This window comes from Diadema antillarum, unplaced genomic scaffold, assembly GCF_040938485.1.
Source record: "Diadema antillarum isolate AM-2024a unplaced genomic scaffold, OU_Dant_1.0 scf00000169, whole genome shotgun sequence".
NCBI classification, from domain to species: domain Eukaryota; kingdom Metazoa; phylum Echinodermata; class Echinoidea; order Diadematoida; family Diadematidae; genus Diadema; species Diadema antillarum.
Window position 1 is genome coordinate 102,106 of NW_027271058.1, and position 23,220 is coordinate 125,325.

At 39.1% G+C, this 23,220-nt stretch overlaps 1 protein-coding gene across 2 annotated transcripts in view; it reads left to right on the plus strand.

The window, feature by feature from the left end:
- LOC139722659 (uncharacterized) overlaps nucleotides 1-11,570 on the plus strand; it is a 49,690-nt gene extending 38,120 nt beyond the window's left edge. For both annotated transcript variants that reach the window (XM_071633952.1, XM_071633951.1), the window contains exon 2: nucleotides 9,557-11,570. In XM_071633952.1, coding sequence (XP_071490053.1) covers nucleotides 9,582-11,081 — 1,500 coding nt within the window. In that variant the 5' untranslated portion in view covers nucleotides 9,557-9,581 and the 3' untranslated portion in view covers nucleotides 11,082-11,570. The remainder of the gene's footprint in view (nucleotides 1-9,556) is intronic.
- The last annotated feature ends 11,650 nt before the right edge of the window (nucleotides 11,571-23,220 follow it).

The window sequence follows — 23,220 nt, forward strand, 5'->3', positions numbered from 1 at the left end:
AAGTCTGGGTAGGGCCTGCGCAGAGGAATTTAGGTCTCGTGTGTGTATAATGGTCTGGGATATTAGGAAGTTGGGGGAATGCAATTAACAGAGGATGAGGCTGCAATCAAGAAAACAGGACTTAAAGTAGCCCAACAGACATTTCGTGGATATTAGCGTGAGAGCATGCCATATGCACAGAATGTTGTGTGCAATATTGTGCATGAGTACGTTGAATCTGTGATGTGCCCTCAAAGGCAATGCCATCGTCAAGCGGGCAATTTGGGGACTTCCTTTTCCCGGATGTGTAATCAGCTTTTCACATGTGGACCTAACCCAGAGAGCCGTGAATATATCACTCCTTGATTGGGAGCTAAAGAGTGAAAGAATAACATCGTAAGAATGGCTCTCCCACGGAATGTTTTGGCATCAACAGACAAAGTCAACACATAAACGACATTTTCGATTCCAAGGTGTCATCCACGGTGATGTGGAACAAAGGAATAGCGAATGCGTTTTATGATCTTCAAATCACGCAAAAATACGGTATACTCTTGACCGAATGATAGACGAGCTGTAGGTATAAGAGAGAACAGGGGGAAAACTTGTCATCGCGAGGCGAGGAAATTAGTGATTTATCAAGTCGTCGATGGCAATTTCCTAACAATGGGAACAATCATTGTGATTAAGCTCAGCTGGGATAACACAGTTGACGCCAATGATGGGAAAGTATCGCATCCATCAATAGCTATTTGGACGAAGAACAAGATAACTATTATGATATGCTATCCAGAGAATATTGACTAGTCTCTTGTTTCACACCGCAAAATTCAGACAATTCCTGTACAGTTTATTCTCGTTTTAAAATTCAAAGTTTTTTCTATAATTCTTGTGGCTCTCTAGTTCTTCCAATTACACTCGATAGTAGTAAACAGTTTCTATGGAGTTTTCTTGTTTGTTTGTTTTTTTTTGTTTGTTTGTTTGTTTGTTTATGTGTTTGTCTGTTTATTTTTTAGGAGGGGTGGGTTGTATTTCTTTCATATAGAAGATGATCTTTACAGAAATGCTCTGTTGTTGGTGGCTTTAAACCCGTGTCCAACGAGGTTAGGGCATGGGAGAGAGGTTACCGGAACACAATGTGTGAATTGAAGTCTATTTTGGCCGACGGGTGTACCTATAATAGTTCTGTTTCTGGTCAAGCAGGGTGCTCGTATCCCAAAGATTTATACAATATTATTCTTATCTTAACCTGATGTACTCACAGACACACCTTTTTGTGTGTTTTTTTAAAGTAATCTGACAATTCCATGACAGACGTAAGAGTAAAATGCCAAAGACATTCTGATGAGAAACGCTGATACAAAGCACAACTCGAACCCTTTATGATCGACGAGCACTCTCATGTTTGACTCTTGTGATTGGTTGAGAGTGAAAATAGGGCGTGGCATATACACTGCATACTCAGTATTACATTTCGACTTTCACCTATCTGATGGCTTCATCACTTTCCGGCTGGGTATATTGCTTTCTCCTGGGATTGTAAACCAATACAATGTATCGTCTCTCGTCAGTCGTGATTATACCTGAATGTCAGAATTTGCGGGATCAATGAGTTGCCGTGTTCGAGTTTTGTCGGCAGGCTCATCTCTTTTCAGAGCCCTCTCGGAATAAAACTTTGGTTGTACTATATCCCTGGTCATCTCGTCTCATTTTCATAATTATAAGAAAGTGTATCACCTGATTTTTTTTAGGGTGTATCTTAATTGCGTTCTCTCTTTGACCAAGCAACTATATATAAGCTCGGAGACGTTAATCAAAGACCTATCTATCCTTCCAGCCATCATCCGTCATGTCACCTGGTACAACTGAGCTGTGTCTGCCTTTGTGAGCGCGGTGCCGTTTTATGCTTATGACCAAAATAACGTGCGTAAGTACGAATATGGTATAGGTGTGCGTGAATTACCTGTTCAAGTATACTGATATGAATATCACACCAGTCTGTGAAAATTTATCTGTCGCTCCCTTTCTCTCTCCCTCTCTCTTTCATCTTTGTGTAAAGCAGTTGAAAGAGTGAGCTCGTTGCAATACATACTTGATGTATTCATATTGCTGTCATGATTTATGTTTGTGTCACTGACGCTATTGTTCACCAGAACAGACCTTCAAGAACCCCCTTTTCACAGATTTCAAAGTCGGTGGGTGGCGACAAAGGCTTTTAGTGGCGGAGAGGAGGCCAGAAGTAATAGCTGGGAATCCAGAGCTCCTGCGCTTTCACGTTTTACAGGCAGGATTATGGTTCACCCTTGTCTGGTACACTTTTGGCCAATCCATACATGGTGCGCTAAAAATGAGGGATATGTTCAAGCCGACATGCATTCAGACAATGTGAGCAATACCTGTGTGGGATTTAGTGTGAGAGGAGTTAGAACTATCATTTTGTAGACACAATTATTGTAGCTACATGTCACAGCCGAGTGTGTGCGTCGTTGGAGAAGTGCGTGCGCTGCTTTTGTACGGGTGAGATCTTCGCACCGAGGGTATAGTTTCAGGAGTAGGACTACTTCACGTACTTGGACCCTTCTGGGAGGAGTTTTTTTTAATGGCAAGATGAGGACCATGAAATACATCGAGAGTAAGTTAGCCTTAATTGCCTAACTGTTCTTACTTGTCTTCCTTGATCTTTGCAGGCACACTCTGACATCACTTTGATAGCAGAACCAGAAAGACTTTGCCCTTACAGAGCTCATGTGATACCGCGATTTCTATTTCCTGTTGAATTCTTTCTGTAATTTATACTCTGAACATTTTGAGTCTTAAAGTTTTTTATTGTAATTGAGAGTCACTCAGGAGTACGAGCATAGACTACTGTATTATGATACCTCGTAACTTGTATGGTGTAATCATATCGGAGTTGTGAAATATTGTTTTATTACAGATGAAATCCCTTCCATCACGACAACTCATGTAAAGTCTAACGCAAACATTTAGTTTGTGCTCATCAACAACTAGCTTAATGATCATCAAAGTGTGCACAAAGGCAGTTCGAGAAGTTTTTGGTATAGAAAGACGGGGTATGTATGATTTACATTTTGCTGCATTATAATATTGCATTTTCACTGCAAGATCTGAGAAGCGTGCACGAAGGATCTGATTTGTTTTTGCACATGATGGAATGTTGTGGGAATCTTGAGTGATGGGGAAGTGTTTCTGTCCCTCAAGGATGGCCCTGGGGGCAGACCACCGTAAGAAGAAAGCGGCTGATACTTGGCAAACACATGAAAAAAATCCCTGCAGAATAAGACTTGTGCTTTTCGAAGGATTATCTGCTACTCAATGCGGTTTGGAGGATGCAGATTAAAACTCTTCTTTCCTCGGCTCCTCCCACGCCACAATTGTATGTTCCCTCATGGCTATAGTGTAGTCCTCCTCTGATTTAAGTTACGTCACTAGGTCATCCAGCGGAGCCGGTTGCTATGGTGACAACAGCACGAGCTTGCGCTCTCGGTAGACCCTTTAATGGAGAGACAGACTCGCAAGTCAGTCAGAATTGTTGCAGGAAAAGCGTGTTATTGCGATATACTAATAGGAAGACAATAACAACCGTGGGACTGATTAATTCTATGCCCCGATCCCCATGCGACTGTACACTCTACAACAAGAAACAACAGTGAACTGTTATGGACCAATTATCTGGCTAGATGTTTTAGAACATTTTCGCACTTTATTCCTCAAGAAAGACATGTTCACTTAAAGATCTTGTAGCGCAATTGTGCGGTATAAACAGTGTAAAGATTAGTACATGCTGGCCTGGTGTAAATTGGTACAAATTGCAATCAATAGAGCGGCTCAACGATTTTAGAGACTTGCATTCATGAATTCAACGTCATTTTACACAGTGGCAGGCCCGATTTGAAAAAAAAAAAAGTACGCTTCACTTTTCGCCAATTTGACAAGCCTGGCCATATACGGTTTAGAGGATCGACGTGTAATTCCCACAAAAGTGATGCCAAGTACATGGGATACCGCCGCTGTCTCTACACCCGATACTTCCTGGTTGAGTGAAGGTCAATTGAGGAGGTGGCTTCAACGCAGCTGGAAGTTCTGTGTTTTTTTCTATAGTGAATTGTCTGAATTTCCATCGAAACATGTGGCTCATGCCAAAACATGTATGTATACGTTCACATTCATGCACACCATTATTACCATCTGGCTTATGTTTCCAAAGTGGCCCATCTATACAAAACATACCTATCAAGAGAGACGGGCATAGCCATTATTCTGCAGTCGTTTATTATGTCGTAGAGGATAAAAATATACACAAACATTCGCAAGTCATCTGTTCAGCTTTCCCGTACCGTAATCGAGTACCATAGCTATATCAATTGTAAAAGTGCACATTGTACAATAATGATAATACAGAGGGAACATCACACAAATCCCGTGGACATTTTCGTCATGATCAACTGTCCATACATTATAACATGTATGTGTTTCACAGTGAGACAGATATGGGCTTAACTTTGAGATAGGCCTATTGTTTTCGTGTTATGTGTATAGGCCTAAAACCACATAGTGCACCGTGTTCTTAATGTGACAACGAAAGCGGAGGGAGAACGGGGGGGGGGGGGGGGGAACGAAACGTAGAAAATCATTTCCCCCTTCCCTACAGATGAATGAATACCACATGGTCATTGTATGAACCAGCTCATGTAGCAACGTTTCGTTAAAGAGTATAGTCCCATTTAATGGGAATCATTAGTATCTACATACTCTATAATAGTTCCTAGATAATATGCATCTCTGTAAAGATGCCTATAGACTTTACACGTTAAACATTAATGCAGCACGCAAGCTGCGGTTTTCTCCATCCAGATCATAGTGCACAATATAGTGTTCAAAGTTCAGAAGTCATTCCAAATAGTGATCGTCAAACAGAGACAAAGTCACTGTACCAAACCTTATCTTACAGTACAAACTAGCAGACGTGATTTTAAGGATAAAGACGTTTTGAAAAACAACATTTATAGAAATTAATTATTCTGAAGGAGTGCTTATCTTCGCTATAGGCCTATACTCGTCCATGGCTCAGAATGACAATTTTGATGTTCGGTCTGAAGATAAAATGAAGGCTCTTAAACGGAAAGACAGACATGACATAAAAACCTATTGCTTTGTGTTCATCCCAAATCATCGTACTGCAGCGTTAACACGCGCGTTAATGTGTGAATCAGACAACAAAGATTGTGCCATCTTCTCATTATTTATGTCGACCAGTCGTCGATCTCGTATATGCACTCTCCACCACTTTCATATCCACCACTTTCATACGATGCGTCACAGTTCTTGCTGTTGCAATATATCTACCGCGAGAATCCACACCCAAAACCTCAAGTTCTACCTTATTTCCTGTTCATAGCGTAACATGATGTGGGGGTTAACCGAAGGTGATAGGGCGACTGTTAGCTGGTTAAACCCAACCCAGGTTGCGGATTCGTTGTAGTCCTCGGTTAGTTTTGAGCCATTTTCGCACACAATCTGGGCCCTGTTTCATAAAGCTGTTCGTAAAGTTACGCATGACTTTACGAACGACTGGAATATGAAGTGCCAACATGTGTGCCCATCCCCCCCCCCCCTTATGCTTTAACAATGTACGACTGTATGTCAGTATTTCATCTACATTGGGGCAAAAATACACTTTCAACTAAAAACGTGTGTTAAAGTGTAAGAATAATCATTATTATCTGCAAATTTCAACTTTAGCTATTGAAATTAACAGTGATTAGGAAACCCAATTGTCTTGCCATATTTAAGTCGCTCGTAAAGTCGAGCGTAACTATACGAACAGCTTTATGAAACAGGGCCTTGGTCCGTTTTGGTACACTGCAGCGCGCTGCCCGGCAATGAGCACCATCTTCAGTACTCGGCTCTCTTGACCTTAATACGTCGATATCATTCTGTGGTGAAATTTCAAAGCTTGATTTTCTTTCAGCTTTACTTCTTTCATAGAGAGTATAAAAGACGCCTGCTCTTGTAAAGATCTGAACAATATTTTCTTGTTATAATGTACTGTAGTTATTTGGTTTTGAACTACAGTGTATTGTGTGTCAAGTTGTAAGCGCGTACGACCAAGGTCAAATCCAGGGAGAAACGACAGTCTATTACAATTTGGGGGTCTATAAAGTTCCACCTAGACCACCATGCAACCAGTTACCTTCACTGTGAGAAGGATGGTCCTCTCCAGCGTGTGACTGTAACATCCTATGCCAATGGATACATTAATTTGAGTATTTCGATTCGTCTGCCGGGTGACAATGCACATGAGGAAGCGATAAGTTAAAGTTTGTTCTCGACATCCACAACGTTTTGCCTTGTTTCACACTCGGGCCACTCCAAGGAAGAAAATATCCTCCCTTTCCTAACATGCCTAAACCCCCATATTGTCAAGGAGATTTGTAGACAAAAACACAGTACATGTAATATATATATGTATGCATATATATATATATATATATATATATATATATATACATATTCTACCGTTGTGTTTTGCAAAGTAACAGTTTTCCAACAATTGCGGGCGAGTTGAAGTTGTCTTGTATAGTAGCCACGATCGCCCCGCGTCGAGAATGTTTCGTTTCATCGGGCGTGTGGCATCATGACTCGCTAAGTGAAATGTTGCGGGACACTTCCCACATCATGAGCTGCTACCGGTAGAAGTGAAAGGAGAGCCTTGTTCTGTCCCAGTCCCTCGTGATGTTTGACAAATGAGGGATTATTCCCTCCTATGTCCTCCATGATTTGGAGTCTCTCAAGGCCTGCCAAAAGTAACTGTAGCCTTGTCCACCAATATTGCCCTGAAAGTTGTTGGGAAACTTTCGTAGTCATTTCACACCTGAAAGTAGAGGGGATTTATGATGCGTCGGGTAATTCATCCAACTTGAGGTTGATAGCTAATATCATACTTTACATGACCTTTAGAAGTGTTGACTAATTCCTATTGGTAACCTTAGGAAAAGTCAAGTAAAACAAACCCGTCCCCCCCCCCCCAAAAAAAAAAAAAAAAAAAAGACAAAAAAAAACAAGTATATGATACGCTTCTACTATCATCTCAACGACCTTGCGGGATGCGGTCATAATGTCAGACATCTCAACCAAGGCTACATCGACCACGGCTGTCGATGCCGTGTTGAAATCCTTGACAGCACTGAGCATCACAGGTACGGAGCTTTAGCAATTAACCGTCTCTTCCGTGATGGCACTATTTTCAATTACAACGATGCATGGTCCGTGACAACGTTAATGAATCCTAATGCATCCATGGGGCTCCTTTGCTTTTACGCCACCCCAAATCTCTCATCTTTTACCACTAAGGTCACGCAATGAAGAAGGGGACTCGGTCAGGGTATGTATATTCTATGATGACCACTACCACTAATCGTTAGGGCTGGGCAATATACAGCTTGTTGAAAGATACGTCCATACCTATACAGATAGAGATTGCCAAGGATTAGTAATTAGTTTCAATTACACGAGTGAAAAGATGAACCCAGAAAGTGCGGTTAAAAGCTGATTGTACTTGATTACACTTAAAATAATTCCAAAATAAGTTAACGCCGATCAATTTCACACAACTAATGTTTCATTGTGTGGACGTCAATCTTAACCTGAAGACCAAAATGCCCAATGTGATATTTATGCACTGGAAAAAATGGATGAAAGCTATACCAGCCACCATCCACTCCAAACCCACTCTACCATTACGTCACCGTCATCAACAAGTGAGTGTAAGGTGAGCAAGGAGGGGATTATGTGGGAAGCACTTAAACCGCTTCTTTTCTTCGTGGTTTGCTTTAAGAAGCCTCAGCTACCTGTCTGGTAAGACAGTCCGGTATACACGTTGCGTCGCTGTCAACGGGCTTCAGTTTAATTAACCTCGGACGATGCATCTCATCATCAAACCTGCGCTTGATTCCTGAAAGTTGTGACATCACAATACACCAGCCTCAGACGTCTCATCCACTTTAATTCACCCAATACCCTGGGACCCGTCGGGCGCACAAACTTCTCCGGATTCGATTACTGAGTATAGGGAGTGTATGTCCTACCATAGTTCGCCCGGCTCTCATAGCAGGGAGAACAAGGGTGAAGAAAACAACGAGCAGGCAAAAGGTAGCCTAAACTGACTCACTTTGTTGGGGACAAGACTAGGGCACTGAACTAACAAGAAATAAAACGGAACAAAAAAAAAAAAAAATCAGCCAGCTATTAAAGGGCAAAGGTGGAAACAGCTGTCTTATGAGCATACATTTCGAGGAAGTTGAACTCGTGTATCTACATTCATCTGTCATTGTTGAGTTGTAAGTTCCCTGTTCAGTCTCGTTATATCTTGGTTCGCATTACTTTTCACTTCACTTGTTTTAATCCTGACTGTCCTTCTACCTGGGTAATTATCTGAGTTGGTGACGGTTGCACAATTCTACTCCAATTTAGTTGCATTACGTATGTGTAGACGAACAGTCACAAAGTTTGATAATCTTCATGCTAGTGTTACGCAATATGAAACTGATGGTCTTTCTGATGTCCTGTGAAATCCACCATTTTCACAGTTATGATCTTTTATATATACATTTTTTTTTAAATAGAAAAGAGCACCTGCTTTTGTGTCTGCGATGAAATACTATTTGAACTCGATCACGAAACAGGTGAATGCCTACTTGACAGAAGCTGTGGTAGGGATAAAGTCAGTATATTTCAGACTGCAGGCGACATTTTTTTTTTTCTTGTTCATCTCTTCACCTCGTCTGTGTATTTTCCTTGCAGGCACGTCTCCGACTATTACGCTCTCCGCAATATGCGAGGGTTTTGGGGATCATAAACGTGCAATCAAAGGTGATACATTAAAAAGGCATCTGTCAGGACGGCTTTTCATCGTGTTCCAGAGTTCGCTCCGGGTAACAATCACGTAGACAATACTTGTCAGCCTCTCTACAATTCACCGCCGTTGGGGGAGAGAGGGAGTAAAAAAAAAAAAGATCCCCCAACACAGCACACCCACACAAAACCAGAGAAAATGAAACAAGTGATTGTAGAAGGGTGTAGGACTCACACATTGCGAACACTCTCTTGGAGCTGCAGCTGAGAGAGCCCAAATGAGCTGGCGTCATTTGCTCCACTTCTCAATGTTCACTTAGAAGTCAACAAAGGCAGAAGCTTTAGTGTTGGACCACACCAAAGCTTGAGGAACATTTTGGTTCTGCAGTTGATGAGTTTTCCTCTGTAGCCTTGGTGGACAATTGAAAGCGAAGATATTCAATAGGGTCAGACAAACAATAATTTACTCAGACAAAGATTTGCGATAAATGCCTTGACTGAAAGTCCCTTTACAAACTACACCCTGTTCCTTTCAACCATGAGAACACATTTCCCACGCTACCCTGTTATGTTCCGACGTCATTTCAATAAGAAACTTAGCAGGGCATTACAGGGTATGTTTCTTTTAATGATATGACCTACATGAAATAAAGCCCGATGCGACTATGGTTATCATTGTTATTCTTTTGTATTTTTCATCTTGCAGGTCGCCGTGGCTGAGATTGATCAAGATGGAATTGCTGATTGTTCTCCTGTCGCTGGTCACCACCACGCATCTCGCCGCTGCTCAGGAGTCGACAACCCAGCAGGATGTACGCGCAGGAGATGCAGCAACTGATGCACTGACAACTTACACCGACTCGCTTGCCGCAGACAGCGGCACCAATCGACCACGGTCGGCCACTGGGAGGTCGACGACTCTTTTGAGAAACCAGAATGTTTCGAGATCTTCTTGGCAGCCTGCGAACGGAAGAGACAGAATGAACTTCACCCATGCAATCCAGGCATTATTAGTGCCGTCCGATCCAGCTGAAGGACAATCGATGACTCTTAGCTGCATTGTCTTGGACCCCAGAATACTGACCGTTTCCTGGTACAAGAATGATCGGTTGACGACTCACGACATGCTTGCAACATCAGCGGACAGTCAACGCATGTCAGTATCACACGATATCGGCAATGATTCTCGACGGACATTTAATCTCACGATCGATTTTCTGAGATTTGAAGATGGCGGTCGGTACTCTTGCCGCGGTGTTAATCATCCGGAGGCTTCGGCGTCCCTCGACGTGAACGTCAGGTATGTACCGGAGCTGCACTATCCAGAGTGCTTCATGAATGGGAAAAGACAGACGATTGTAACGGAAGGAGAGGAGTTAAGATTTGAGTGTCGACAACAGATGAGCCAGCGACCGTGGCATTTGATTTGGTTTCGGCAACTCAACAAGAGCGTGTCGGTCATCTCAGCACCGATGCACCAGTGGTCAGACATGATTGTATCTGAACATACAGTGATAGCGACTCCTGACTTGAATGGCGCAAAGTTCATATGTTCACTGGTATGTCTATCAGCTGACTGTTTAAACTCACCCGGTGACAGCCCGAAAAGCTGTGACGTCGGACCGTTAATCGTTACACCACCACAGCCGCTGACGGCCAAGCCAATCATCTCGATCGACCCGGGTATCCAGATTGCCTCTGAAGGAGACGACGTCGAATTTTCTTGCTCAACTTCCCTGGCGGACGGTAATGCTGTCTGGTTTCCCGTCGGTGAGGAACCTCCAGACGATCACATTATTGTGTCGGACGACGGCTCGCAAATGGCTATCAAAAACGTGCGCGGCAATGACACGGATTTAATGGCATGCGGTGTGTTCTGCCAGGACAAACTTATCACTGTCGAACACGTGAACATGAAAGTCATTCGCAAAGAAGACACGTTAACAACAACATCACCAACACCTACTGTTAGAACTAGCATTAGCAAGACGAATTTTATTTCACCCACTATTCAGACATTGATGGTAAGAACTACTTTAAACAAAAAAGCAGGTGATACCGGCAGAGTAGCTGATCGAGGACGATCAAGAAGAGCCGGCTTGATCGGTGCGATTGTAGGAACATTGATCTTGATAATTGTCGGCGTCATCATCTTGGTCATAAAGTTTGGAAAAGGGAACTATCAGAGGGCGTCAACAAACGACATGCAAGATCATAATGTTACCGTATGACCCATGCTTCATATGCCAGACAATTTTATACATTGAGCTGAGTACGATGTGTCGACAACAACAAAGTTGGCCACTGGTAGACCCGAGGAGTTTTACGTTCTTCTCCTTGACTGTGTCCAGTGTGAATGATGGGCTACCGTATAACGTGTTTACCAAACGACGCCTTGTGAAGAAGATACGATTGACAGTGTAGGTCATCTCAAAGGGCTGAGTGACGGTCCATATTGGAGGTGACCAGTGGCGTGTAAATCGCTGTGCAGGCAGGCAGGCGGGAATATCTATCCAGCTGCCTATTCGTCATGACGTCTTCCTCACAGAATCAAATAAGCTCTTGGCATCTTGACTTTTCATTCGTCTGAAGTGAATGCCTGAAATAGCTGAATCCGTAATTTCTAGGCCCTCGTGAGCTAAGGGAAAATGGCGGCAAGCCACTGATCTCTATGGGCAGTATCGCCAGCTGAGATCAATGCGGCAAGCCAACTAGTTCTGCGTCAGATAGGGTGTACATGTAACACCTTAGACTTATACAAATGTATATCAGTCCTAACTTTCATGATATACTGCCCAAGCCATAGTTGTAAAGCAGTTTTATGCTTCAGAAGAGGAACACCTTTGAAAAAGTAATTTGATTATCTAAAGAGGGCTGACTACATTTTTATATTGTACAAACCATTTGTGCGTGGCATTGTGGATTTTTTACTGCATTTCGTGCCTTCTATGTTATAAAAGAAAAGCTCTATTTTTATACTTGCCAGTAGGGTTATATGCGCATAACGTTTTAAAGTTAAATACTACGTGTGTGTATACACGTACTTGAAAAGTACACCATGCATTTTGGTCTTCTGTTGTTCGTCTGCATGCACTTATTGACTTTTTGTGCATATTATGAAAAAATATATATTGCAAATCTCATTCTATCTTCTGAATCGTCGAAAAACCATACTATATAAAAATCATGTTGTGTTTTGATCTGAATGTCCTGTCGTAAAGTGAAAACGAGAGTGTCTACACTCTTATTTCTATTATCCTTAAACAGTACACACTATGATTTTCTTTATGGAACATTTGTCTTGTATTATATTATCTTATCTCAAACAAGACTATGTTCAAAATATTATTTATTCAAAGGAGAAATCAAAATATAAGTGTGGATTGAATAGATGCAGATGTATTAGTAGAACACATCTGTGAAGTTTGAAGAAACTCCGACAAAAGTTATGAATTTGTAAAGTTTCGGTGCAGATGTTGCTGGATAAGAAGATTAAAACAATTTGTACTGCCACAGTTGGACAACGACTTGAAGAAGCTGTAAAGAGAATTCCACCAAAAAAAGTATATTCCTTCCAATTGTTATTGACATATTCATGGTAATATCATATTCCCCCTGTTTTCTGAAAGAGAGAAGCCAAATGCTTTTTCATTGTGATAGAAAATTAAAAAGAAAATATCTTGAATTATATTTTAATCCTTTAATACCATTGTTGATATCACGAATTTGCTGTAATCTTCTTGTCGAGCGATGGCGGTGCCAAAACTTTGAAAATTCGTAACTCTTGAACTGATTGTCCAATTTTCGTCAAATTTCGCCGACGTCTTCTCCGTATATTTCTTCATTTATTGAACCCATACCTTTGTGTTTCGTTCTCCTTTAACCTATAGTAAAATGAGTCTCTATTATTAGAATTTAATTATTGTCACTATCAGCGTTGGTTATTGATAGATGATATTGTCATTCACTGAAATGTTTGGGAGGGATATTCCTTAAAATCCCGTAATAAGAATTATATGATGATTATCAACAATATCATATACAATGGTACGTAATATCTAATCGGCACTGTGTGACTCGGTATACGCGTATAAAATGTAAAACCGTGCCACGGAGTAAGACATGATGTAGTTTTGCTGTTCTATCGGGAAATGGAATAATTTTTATTCGTTCTGCAGACTAGATACGTTCTGCACACGATCGAGAACAAATAGCTTAAAGCTTTTCGTATTATTATGTTCACTTATTCTACAGCAGATAAGAAAGGAGGTTTTAAGAGTGTTTATCAGGACAGAGTCGAGCGGGTATAGCAAGTCATATCTCTCCCTCATATTATGATGTTTTTGTTGTTGTTACAACTCGATTTTTTTTTGTGACAGCAAACAAACCCTAACGCCGAGAGCACGAATTACTAACTAGACGTGAGCTCACAGTACACTTGTGCATCATTCAATCACTCTACCAGCATTTTATATACCACTCAGTATTTGATTAAAGAAAATCAAACGGAGGATCGTCTGAACCCAATTGGTATACAAACCAGTGAACGTCTTGAATTTGATAAGGACATTAATTCTTGCATGTCAATGATCTTCACGCTAACATCAGACGACCATCGAATTTCTTGTCTGCTTTATTTCTACATTTGATTGATTCATACCTTCTTCATTCTGAGATAAAGGAAATTGATAGATAGCAGTCGATGGCTTGATTAGAATGAAACATGTAAATACACGAAAGTGAATTCGATATAGTCTTGCTTCTGAGGCACAATTTAAAACACGGATCATAACTCACCCCTGATATTATAGCATTACATTATTGGCAAGCTAAGAGCATGTACAAAAAAAAAACACCCTTCATTCGAATCTACTAGTATATAAATTTATTGTTCTCGTTATATAGACACTTTATATCATCAGTATGATATCGGGTAATGATTTAGTGATCATGCTAAAGAATTTTTCCAGTGATAAATATGAGGAAAAGTCACCAATTATAGTCAGAAGCGGAAAGAATAAGGATTGTATCTCTCCAACCCATCTAACTCTCTGGAAGTAACTGAAAATACAAACGAGCTGCAAGACGAACGTCTGCGTATCAGCGCCAACCTGTCAAAAGTAAGCATAGTTCACACAATGTATTTTGCACTCACTATTTTACGCCACCCCATGCACGTATCAAGGGCAATGTGCACAGTTAGTTGCCCCGTCTCGACCTGAGATTCCGAGAATAAAATCTATCTCCGACATTGTGTAGTAGTATTTATCGTATATCACCATATTTATTGTATGTCGAGAGGGGAAGGGTGCATGTGTGTGTAATCGCGTGTGAGTGTGTGAGGTGTGTGTGTGTATTCATTTCAATGACAATGAATGAGGGGAGAAAACTACTGTTTGCTTACCACAGAGGGCAAATTATTTGACACGAGGGGTGCAGAGAAAAGTAAACTTACATGTACTGTATGTCTATCTCTATTTTCGCATATCACAATATGGTACATAAAAACGAAAATCCCACTTGAACTTTGAGAGCGTTCTGACTTCTTCTTATGTATCATCTTCGTTCGTTGACATATTGTAAGTTCGTGTGGTGTCGGTGTGTCAATGAAGTTTGCATTTAAAGGCCAGCCATATTCTCATTCCTTTGTGGTCAACACTTACACAAAAGTCGACATGACATTGACGAACTAAGAACAGCATTACGATAACAACAATAAGATTAGAAAAATATTTCTCTGATTGCATATCAATACGTCACATGACCACCTGAAGCTGGAAGTCACCTGACATTGCCTTCGTTACTATACCTCAAACACTGTCTCAGTTTTGTGACTGCAACCTTTATCAAGCCGTACTCATTGTTACATACCTGTAGGTCATTATCTCATTATCTCCAAAGAAACATTTTCCTAAGACTGCCCAGCACAGACAAGTGGTCGAAAATACCTTTTCCGAGCAAGTAATCAGAAATATCCTAAATACACCTCATTCTTCAATTTTCAGTGAACAAACACATCTATATTAAAAGAGAACAACAGATAAAAGTAACTGCTTCATGAACTCTAATTGGCACACACACACGCACACATATCATATATATATATATATATATATATATATATATATATATATATAATATCAAGAGGAGAAACAGTCGCATAAACACCGCAGGAGCCAAAAAATTCATATTTTGATGACTATATATATATATATATATATATATATATATATATATATATATTTGAGAATATACTCAACTGGCCATGAAAATAATTATGACAAAAATAAAAGAAAGAAAAACAGATTATTAACAAATAACATGAATCAATTCTTAACTAAAAAAAAAAACAACTTACAATATGATGAGGATACAAAATAAAAGAAAAGGGAAAGAAAAGAAATGATGATATAAATTGAATCATAACTACAGATAAAAGGTACGTCTGGGAACCCCCAAAAATGTGTTACAACGAAGATAACTATGGAATACTTTCCTGAAATAGATGATTTTTGAAAGGGTTTTGCATTTGTTGATATCATATACAAACATATGTATATATAATATATAAACATATGTATATATAATATATCAATCCTCAACAATTTATACCCAACGGATATACCCAACGGAGGTAATATATATACATACACACACATATACAAATGTATATATGTATATCATGTGTGTGTAAGTGGTGAGTAAGTGGGTGGGTGATGGTTGTTATTCAGTTCAAGATGTTAGACAGGTGCCTTCATGGTCACGTGACCAATATGAATTCTGCCTGCTTACATTCAAACTGGTATTGATAAACTTCATCCATAATTAATTCTTTCAACTTCACTCAAATTCCCTGCTCTGTTGCTGTTGCCCGACAAATTCCTATTGTCACAATCTGACAATTGTAAATGAAAAGAGATTTCTCCCCAAAGCCGCCATAAATTGCATTCTACTGTACCTATTACGATAGTTATGAATGCTATCTTCACATCACACAATACCTTGGGACTTGATGTCAAAGTGGTACCCTTTTATGAAAGAGTAAATTAAGTATTGTCGATGTAAAGATTTGGAATGATATTTAAAAAGAGAAGAAGTAAAGAACAATACCAATGCAGTATCTCAGATTTTGTGAAACGAAAAGAAGTACTTGTTTTCTGAAAGATCATTTCTCATGAGATCATTACGATTAAAATTGTTAAATCGATTTGTATTTTTAAGGAGGTCTGATAGTTATTGTCGCGTAATGTATTATGTTACAGTAATAAGCTAATCAAAATTATTGTACAAGAAAGAACTGTAAATATTTCAGTAATATAGGCGGTGTTTGAATATTTGGATGTAATGTGAACATGAAATTGATGCAAACATGGAATCTCTAGAATATTTTGATTAAAAACAATCATCAAAATAGGTACAACAGAAGAAGGAGCTATGCAAGCCGACCCTGATGGGCAGATTTTAGAGATTAATGTTGTATTTCTTTCATCAACTTAAATTCTACAGGTGAAAAATACGCGATCTATCAATTTGTGACAGTCATGGCAGTGTCACAATGTTTTCCTGTTTCTGCAGCTATGAAGTATTATAGCTTAACTCAGGGTCGTTGTCCTATATTAGAGAAAAATATCTGAACAAAGATGCAGAACTTGGGGTGATCTCACAATGGCTAATGACATTGCTAGATGTTCCATCGATTTTCTTTACCGTGCAGACTTTACAATAGATTTGTTTTTTCTCTATTATTCTGCTATTTTTGGAAAGAATGCAAGAGGAAAATATCAATTCATAACATTTTACGTGATGTCATGTTCATCATTATACTTACGAAGCTTATAAAAGGCGGTTTTTCATCAAACGATTAGACAGCTCCCTCAAGGTATAAGCTGTAGTGTATACAACCTGAGCAAGAAACTTTGTATCAAAAAAGCAACAAAGCAAGAAAATCACTGTAGGGGGTTAATGGAAGGTAGGAAAACATAAATAACCTGTCCTATCTTTAGGTTGTTCTATAATAACCCTTAGATAAGGCAAGATATCTGCCTTCCTTCCTTTCATAAGCTTGCAAACAGATGTCTGTTCTGTCTTAAAAAGTGACTGCTGTTATATACATTCCCTCTTCGCCTTTAAAACACAATATAATGGGTGAAATTTCATTTGCACTTCAACCGTGCATGGTGACGTGACGTCAGACCACCAATCAAAATAGATCGAGCATTATTTGCCTATCTTTTCTTTTCCTGAAAAGAAAGTAAAGACTCTCAGAGTGAAATATCTACGTATGTCCACGCATGTACAAAATGTGACGTTTTTTTATTGGTTTAGACCGTAACTTAATTGGCAGTAATGATGTATGAAATAATAATTGTATCGGATGATTAGGGGAGTGACAATTTTAGATTTCCTAAAGTCATCTTTGCCTGCGATAGCTATAGACGTGGCTCAATATAAATCAGCATGTTATCAGCATGAGTACTCGTAATCACTGTCTGTTTTGATTTAAAAAAAAAGAATGAAACCGTTGCGTTTATAGATCAAGACGAAATGAGAATCAGTCATAACCGTCTTTCTGACGTCAGCAAAGCAAGATCGTACTAAAATATTCAGTATCCCGTTGAAGTTCATGTACTAATATATCCCTAATATGGCTGAATGCATTGTATCAATCTCTGATTAAAAGAATCAAATGGGCTATGTGTGTGTGTGTGGGGGGGGGGGCACTACAACGCAGTCAGAAGCGGGGGTAATCAACTGGTAATAGTGTCTAGACAGCCCCACTCGACGACACTCAACCAACATAGTCATGACATACATGGCCTACCCCAACGATCAGCAGGACAAGATCATTAGCCATCATATTTAATACTTCGTTTTATTCAACACAAGATACTGAATGCGATGGAGTGCAATATGTGATGGCTGGTCCAGCCATCTGTTCACTCATGAAGAGGCCCCATAAATACCTTAAAGGGATCATATAGTTTTGGTTGAGACCTAATTTCAGGTTTCTAACATTTTTTGGTGAGATAATGAGAAACCTATTATAGAATATGAAAGAGCATGTAATTCCATGAGGAATTCAACATTTATTTGATGAAATTGGTTTTGAAATGGCTGAGATATCCAAAACAGAGCAATTCTAATAAGTGTGGGACCCCCACCTTATTACGATCGCTTTGTTTTACCTTCTTTTTGGATGTTCCAGTCAGTCCAAACCCGATTTTCATCAAATAAACTTTGAATTCCTCTTAAAATGGTATGCTCTGTACTATTTAATAAGTGTTTTCTTGGAATCTCGCAAAAAGTTAAAAGCCCAATTCTCATCTCCACCAATACTGTACCATCCCTTTAACGACTACTCCATACCCATGAATCTACTACGTTCTAATCTACTTACGATCTCCAAAGCGAATCTCCCTAGTCATTCCAAAGACCCACAAAAGGGCTATAGAGATCGTTCTATTTTGTACACAGCCCCAAAAACTTTGGAATTTTTACCCCTTCCACCTTAATAGTAAATATACCATCCAATCTATTGTTTAAGAAGCAATTAGAATTTCAATTACGTCAGTAATATTTCACACTGTTAGTTTTGTCTGTTTGTATATTGTAAGTTCGTATTGCCTAAAGTCCGTTGTTGCTATGTATAAACGCTCTGTACCCTTTGTTATGAATCAACCCAATTTCAAATTGAGTCCTAATGCTGAACATTATTATAGTAAGTATGTTTGTTTGTTTGTTGTTGTTGTTTATTTTTTTTAGTTTTTTAGTCACAACCGTTTCTGTGACAATACATTGTCATTCAAGTTCAAGTTCAAGTTCAAGTTGATTTATTTCACTTCCAACAAACAAATGAGAAATACAAAGAAACGCTCATATGCACAGACGTCATGAAATCAGTACCACAATGCAATGAACAGAATAACATTGTAAGAAAAATATAGGTAAACTATCAACAGAGATACAAATAACTGTTACGTCACTGTGGTAAATGCATAAACGATATTGCTGGAAATGGAGGGGACTGCTAAAAAGCAGAGCTTGTAGAATGCAGTCCCCTCATAGAGAAAAAAATTGCAAAAAACAACAACAACAACAAATTTCCCTAAGCGGTAGCAAAAAAAAAAAAGACAGAGTAATACACACATACATGCACACATACGGACGCACATTAACAAACACATGGCGGCTCTCTTGTAAGGAAAAAATTGATAGGATAGAAAGATATAGTAGTGAAGAAGGTAGTATCTAGAGTCCGAGGTGGACAAGGGGGGGGGGGGGGAGGGGAGAGGAGAGGAAAAATGGTGGGTCATAACCAGGGCACTGGAGGCACAGAAGCACGGGCTCGCTGATGAAGAAAGAGTAGTGAGAGTAACGAAGCAACAACAACTTTGAAAATCAAAAGTAAAAAAAGAAAAATGAATTATGCTGCGTACGAATATTTTAGATGATTCTTTAACTTTAAAGAAAATGTACAAACACACATTATACACACTTCATTAACTGCTCTCCTCAGACTGGATTTTTACCAGTGTAATCACATACATGCATGCAAGCTTAAAATCTTCTGTAGATAACGAATCAGATTGAATGGTATATAAAACGATAACTTCATTGTCATCAATCATAGTGATATCCTTCTTAGCTCAATGTCATCCCCTGTCCTTCAAAATAGTACAATAAAAGGTTGCCACCAAATGAGGACCATCATTTTTGCGCAAAAAAAAAAAAAATGACCTACGCCACAATAACGAGGGAGGAATAATCAGCAACAAAGACCTGGCCTGACAAACTTTGTACTGGTATGAAATTTAATTCATCGTTATTATTCTCCACAACTTAGTTCTCTTCGCTGATAGTATACGCACTTGAAATTCTACTCGACAGCTCGCTGGCTACACTTTTTTTTTTTCATAATCAGAACTTTTCAAGGAGGTGTCAGGTATATATCCCTTGTAACGTATAGTCGCTGCATTTGGTTTTAAAATATGAATCTTGTTAATAGTCCTTACTGAGATACTAAGTTATCGCAACCAATGGTTTTTTTGTGTGCATTTTTACATAAGCAGGCTTGCTAAAATGAATGAAAAAAAAATAAGACAAATGGTGTGTGTGGCGCTATGTAATAATTTGGTCGTAAATCTTATAAGATTATGTCAATTCTTTTGCGAAGGTTCTCTGATACATAAACATGGCGGCGGAAGTGAACACTTTGCAAGATTCTTTGCAATGAATTCAAGTTACACATTGGCTTTGCCATCGTCTTTTGGAAGCGACAGATAACATATACCGGTACTTCAGTCGTCGGGTGATATTAGGCTGAAGTAATATTACCAAACATTCTTTTTTTCTCTGTGTATACAATATTTTCAACAGGAAGAAACAAAAAAAAAACAAACAAACAAATCGGTTTTGAAACTTGGATAAAATAGATAATGACAATTTCTAAGGAATGATATCGAAAAGAAAGGCTCCGAGATACCGTACAGGAAGCATGGGAATTCAGTGCGAATTCATGTGAATTATTTGTAGTTGCGTAGGTGGGACCATATGGTCACAAATGAATGGCGTAGTATTTTGTAAGGGCTGTGGAAATTTACCGAGAACGAAATAGAGGAGAGGTGTGTGTGGGGGGATGGGGAGATAGAGAAAAAGAGGAGGGAGCTATAGTATCTCAATTTAGCATGCTATTCGCATTGACCAATCAGCGGCATTTTGCAATATGACGTATAACCTCTTTCAGGCATGCTATAGGTGATGAAACAGCAATATTGTTACCTGTGGGATATAGAGGAAAACAATGTTCTCAATGGGTTGACTCTAAAATATTTCAGTCTTTATGAAAATGAATTCAAATCACCTCTAGATTTATCAAGCAATGTGATTATTGCGTTTTGATCCGTGACAAAACCCTCAGGAAACGTTTCAACGCAATGACTCTGAAAGAATTAATGCAATTATAGCGTGGAGAGAAATAACAATGCAAAGAGAACAGCCATAATTGTACAGTAATTCAGATATTGTTGTACTTCATTGAGGGATATTAAGCATTGATCATGGCATGAGTTCATATTTCAGGCAATTGAAGTCGGTGCAAGTATAGGGTTTAATTTTCAGACAAAGAAAACTTATTGATGAAGATGAAACACGTATATAAAACATATATCTGTCTGTGAGGCTGCCAAATCATTCTACTTTTAACAACAACGTCGCATTTTGTTAACAGTGTAGAAACGGTGAGAACATGAATATCATGGTAACAAAATAAATAATGCGTAATTATTAGAAAAACAGCATATTATACTAGTATTCAACTTTCGTGAGTACATTATTTCTACGCTAACCAACAGGAGATGTAAGCTTGTAACTGTACAATGTATCTTTATGATTTGTGTGAGTGCGTGCGTGCGTGGGTGTGTGTGTGTGTGTGTGTGTGTGTGTGTGTGTGTGTGTGAGTGTGTGTGTGTGTGTGTGTGTGTGTGTGTGTGTGTGTGTGTGTGTGTGTTTGTGTGTGTGTGTGTGTGTTTATCCATAGGGGTTCTCTGGCAGCCAAGTCTGGGGGTAAATTGCTACGGGTTTTGTCCGGAAATCACCTTTTGACATGAATGTTCCGCTTCTATTGTCATGAACAGTAAAAAGGAGCAAGTTCTTCGCGCGCCACAGGGACTCAAGCTTTACAGGAAACCAGTTCAGCTTTATGTTACATTTAATAAATCTTGTTCACAATACGTGCTCAATGGTATCTGGGGTTGAAAGCGTACTTATTGTGTCCAAAAAGAGAGAAAAATGCATATGTGAATACTAAGGAAGAAGGAAGTGACACACACATATGCAGAAAAGTTTCGTGATATCAATGATTCCACATCATGACATGCAATTTTCATCATGACATTGTTACAGCTTGGAAATAGATTCTAGGTCTCGGGTCATATAGAGTTGGAACATTTCATGTTCCCCTATGAAGATGTTTTCCTTTGGCAGTGAATATAGTTTTCTAGTTCTTTGTTGTTGTTGTTGTTGTTGTTTGTTTATTTTTTTGTTTGTTTTTTTCGTTTACCACACTATATATATTATAGCACATCGATTTTTTTCCTTCATTCTCAAAGAGGTATTATAATATCTGATCAAAGTGTTTTATTAGTCTTAAACACGGCCACATTTGCTTGAATTCGACATAATACAATTAATAGATCGTAATGAGGTTTTTTTTGTCTAATCTTTTGTTTATTTTCCTATGATTGCTGATATAATGATCGAGTGAGGAACATGTTCTTCACGGTGGAGATTATCTGTATTTGACACCATGCCAAAAGGCATTTCCGAATGCCCCCCCCCCCCCAAAAAAAAAAAAAAAAAAAAAAAAAATCACTCTATTTGCGATTATGAGCCCATGCAGCGAAAGTTGTAGGAATCACATTAAGATCACGAAATGCTCCCTGGCAATGACAACCCTTGGATAAAAGATATGTTTAAAAAAAATCCGAGGCTCATGAGACACAAATGATCACCAGCGTCGTCCATGATAATGAAGGTATTGCCCCACGGACTGCTAAGAGCCCCGCCCACTCAGTAAAACGATACTTCTGATACTAAGTAATTGTGTGGGTACTGTTGAATTTCATTAAGTACTTTGTCAGGTCAAAAATGTCCTTGGTGCTCTTAGTGTGTGTGTGTGTGTGTGTGTGTGTGTGTGTGTGTGTGTGTGTGCGTGCGTGCGTGTGTGTGTGTGTGCACGCTTGTGTGTGTGGGTGGATGAGTGTAGATGTGGGAGTGGGGGTGTGTGTTTGTGTACATGTGTGCATGTGAAAGCGTATTGTGGATGCGATAACAACAACAACAGCAACAACATTTTTTTCTCTAGAAATTATCGAAACTGCATGGAAATACCTAGATTTTGCTTTTCTTGCCATGACTGCATGACATAAAAACGTAAGTAGTTAAATCAGAAGGCACCCAGCTAATCAGGTTTCATCCAAGTACTGTATATTATCGGTAGGGGAAGAGAGTACAACCTGTACTGTAGATATTATTGTAGTCCAATTATCTTTCAAGTTTTCCGGGTATTTTTTTTTCACAAAATTCACACATGAAATGTTAAACTGATCATTAATCTAGGTTTTCAATTTGATTATATTCTCTGGTTCCACCCAACAAACATTAATAAGTAATAATAGAATGTGTACATTTGACAAATCATATTGTTTAACAATTTGTAAGAAGTATAAGTCAAACAGTGTAATGAATAGATACACATAATGTACGATTGAATGTAACAAAGATCGAGAGGAACAAAGCATACTTTGCAATGATGCCCCTCCCCCCCCTAAAAAAAAAAAAAATGCATATCTTGCGATGGTGACATTTTTTGAT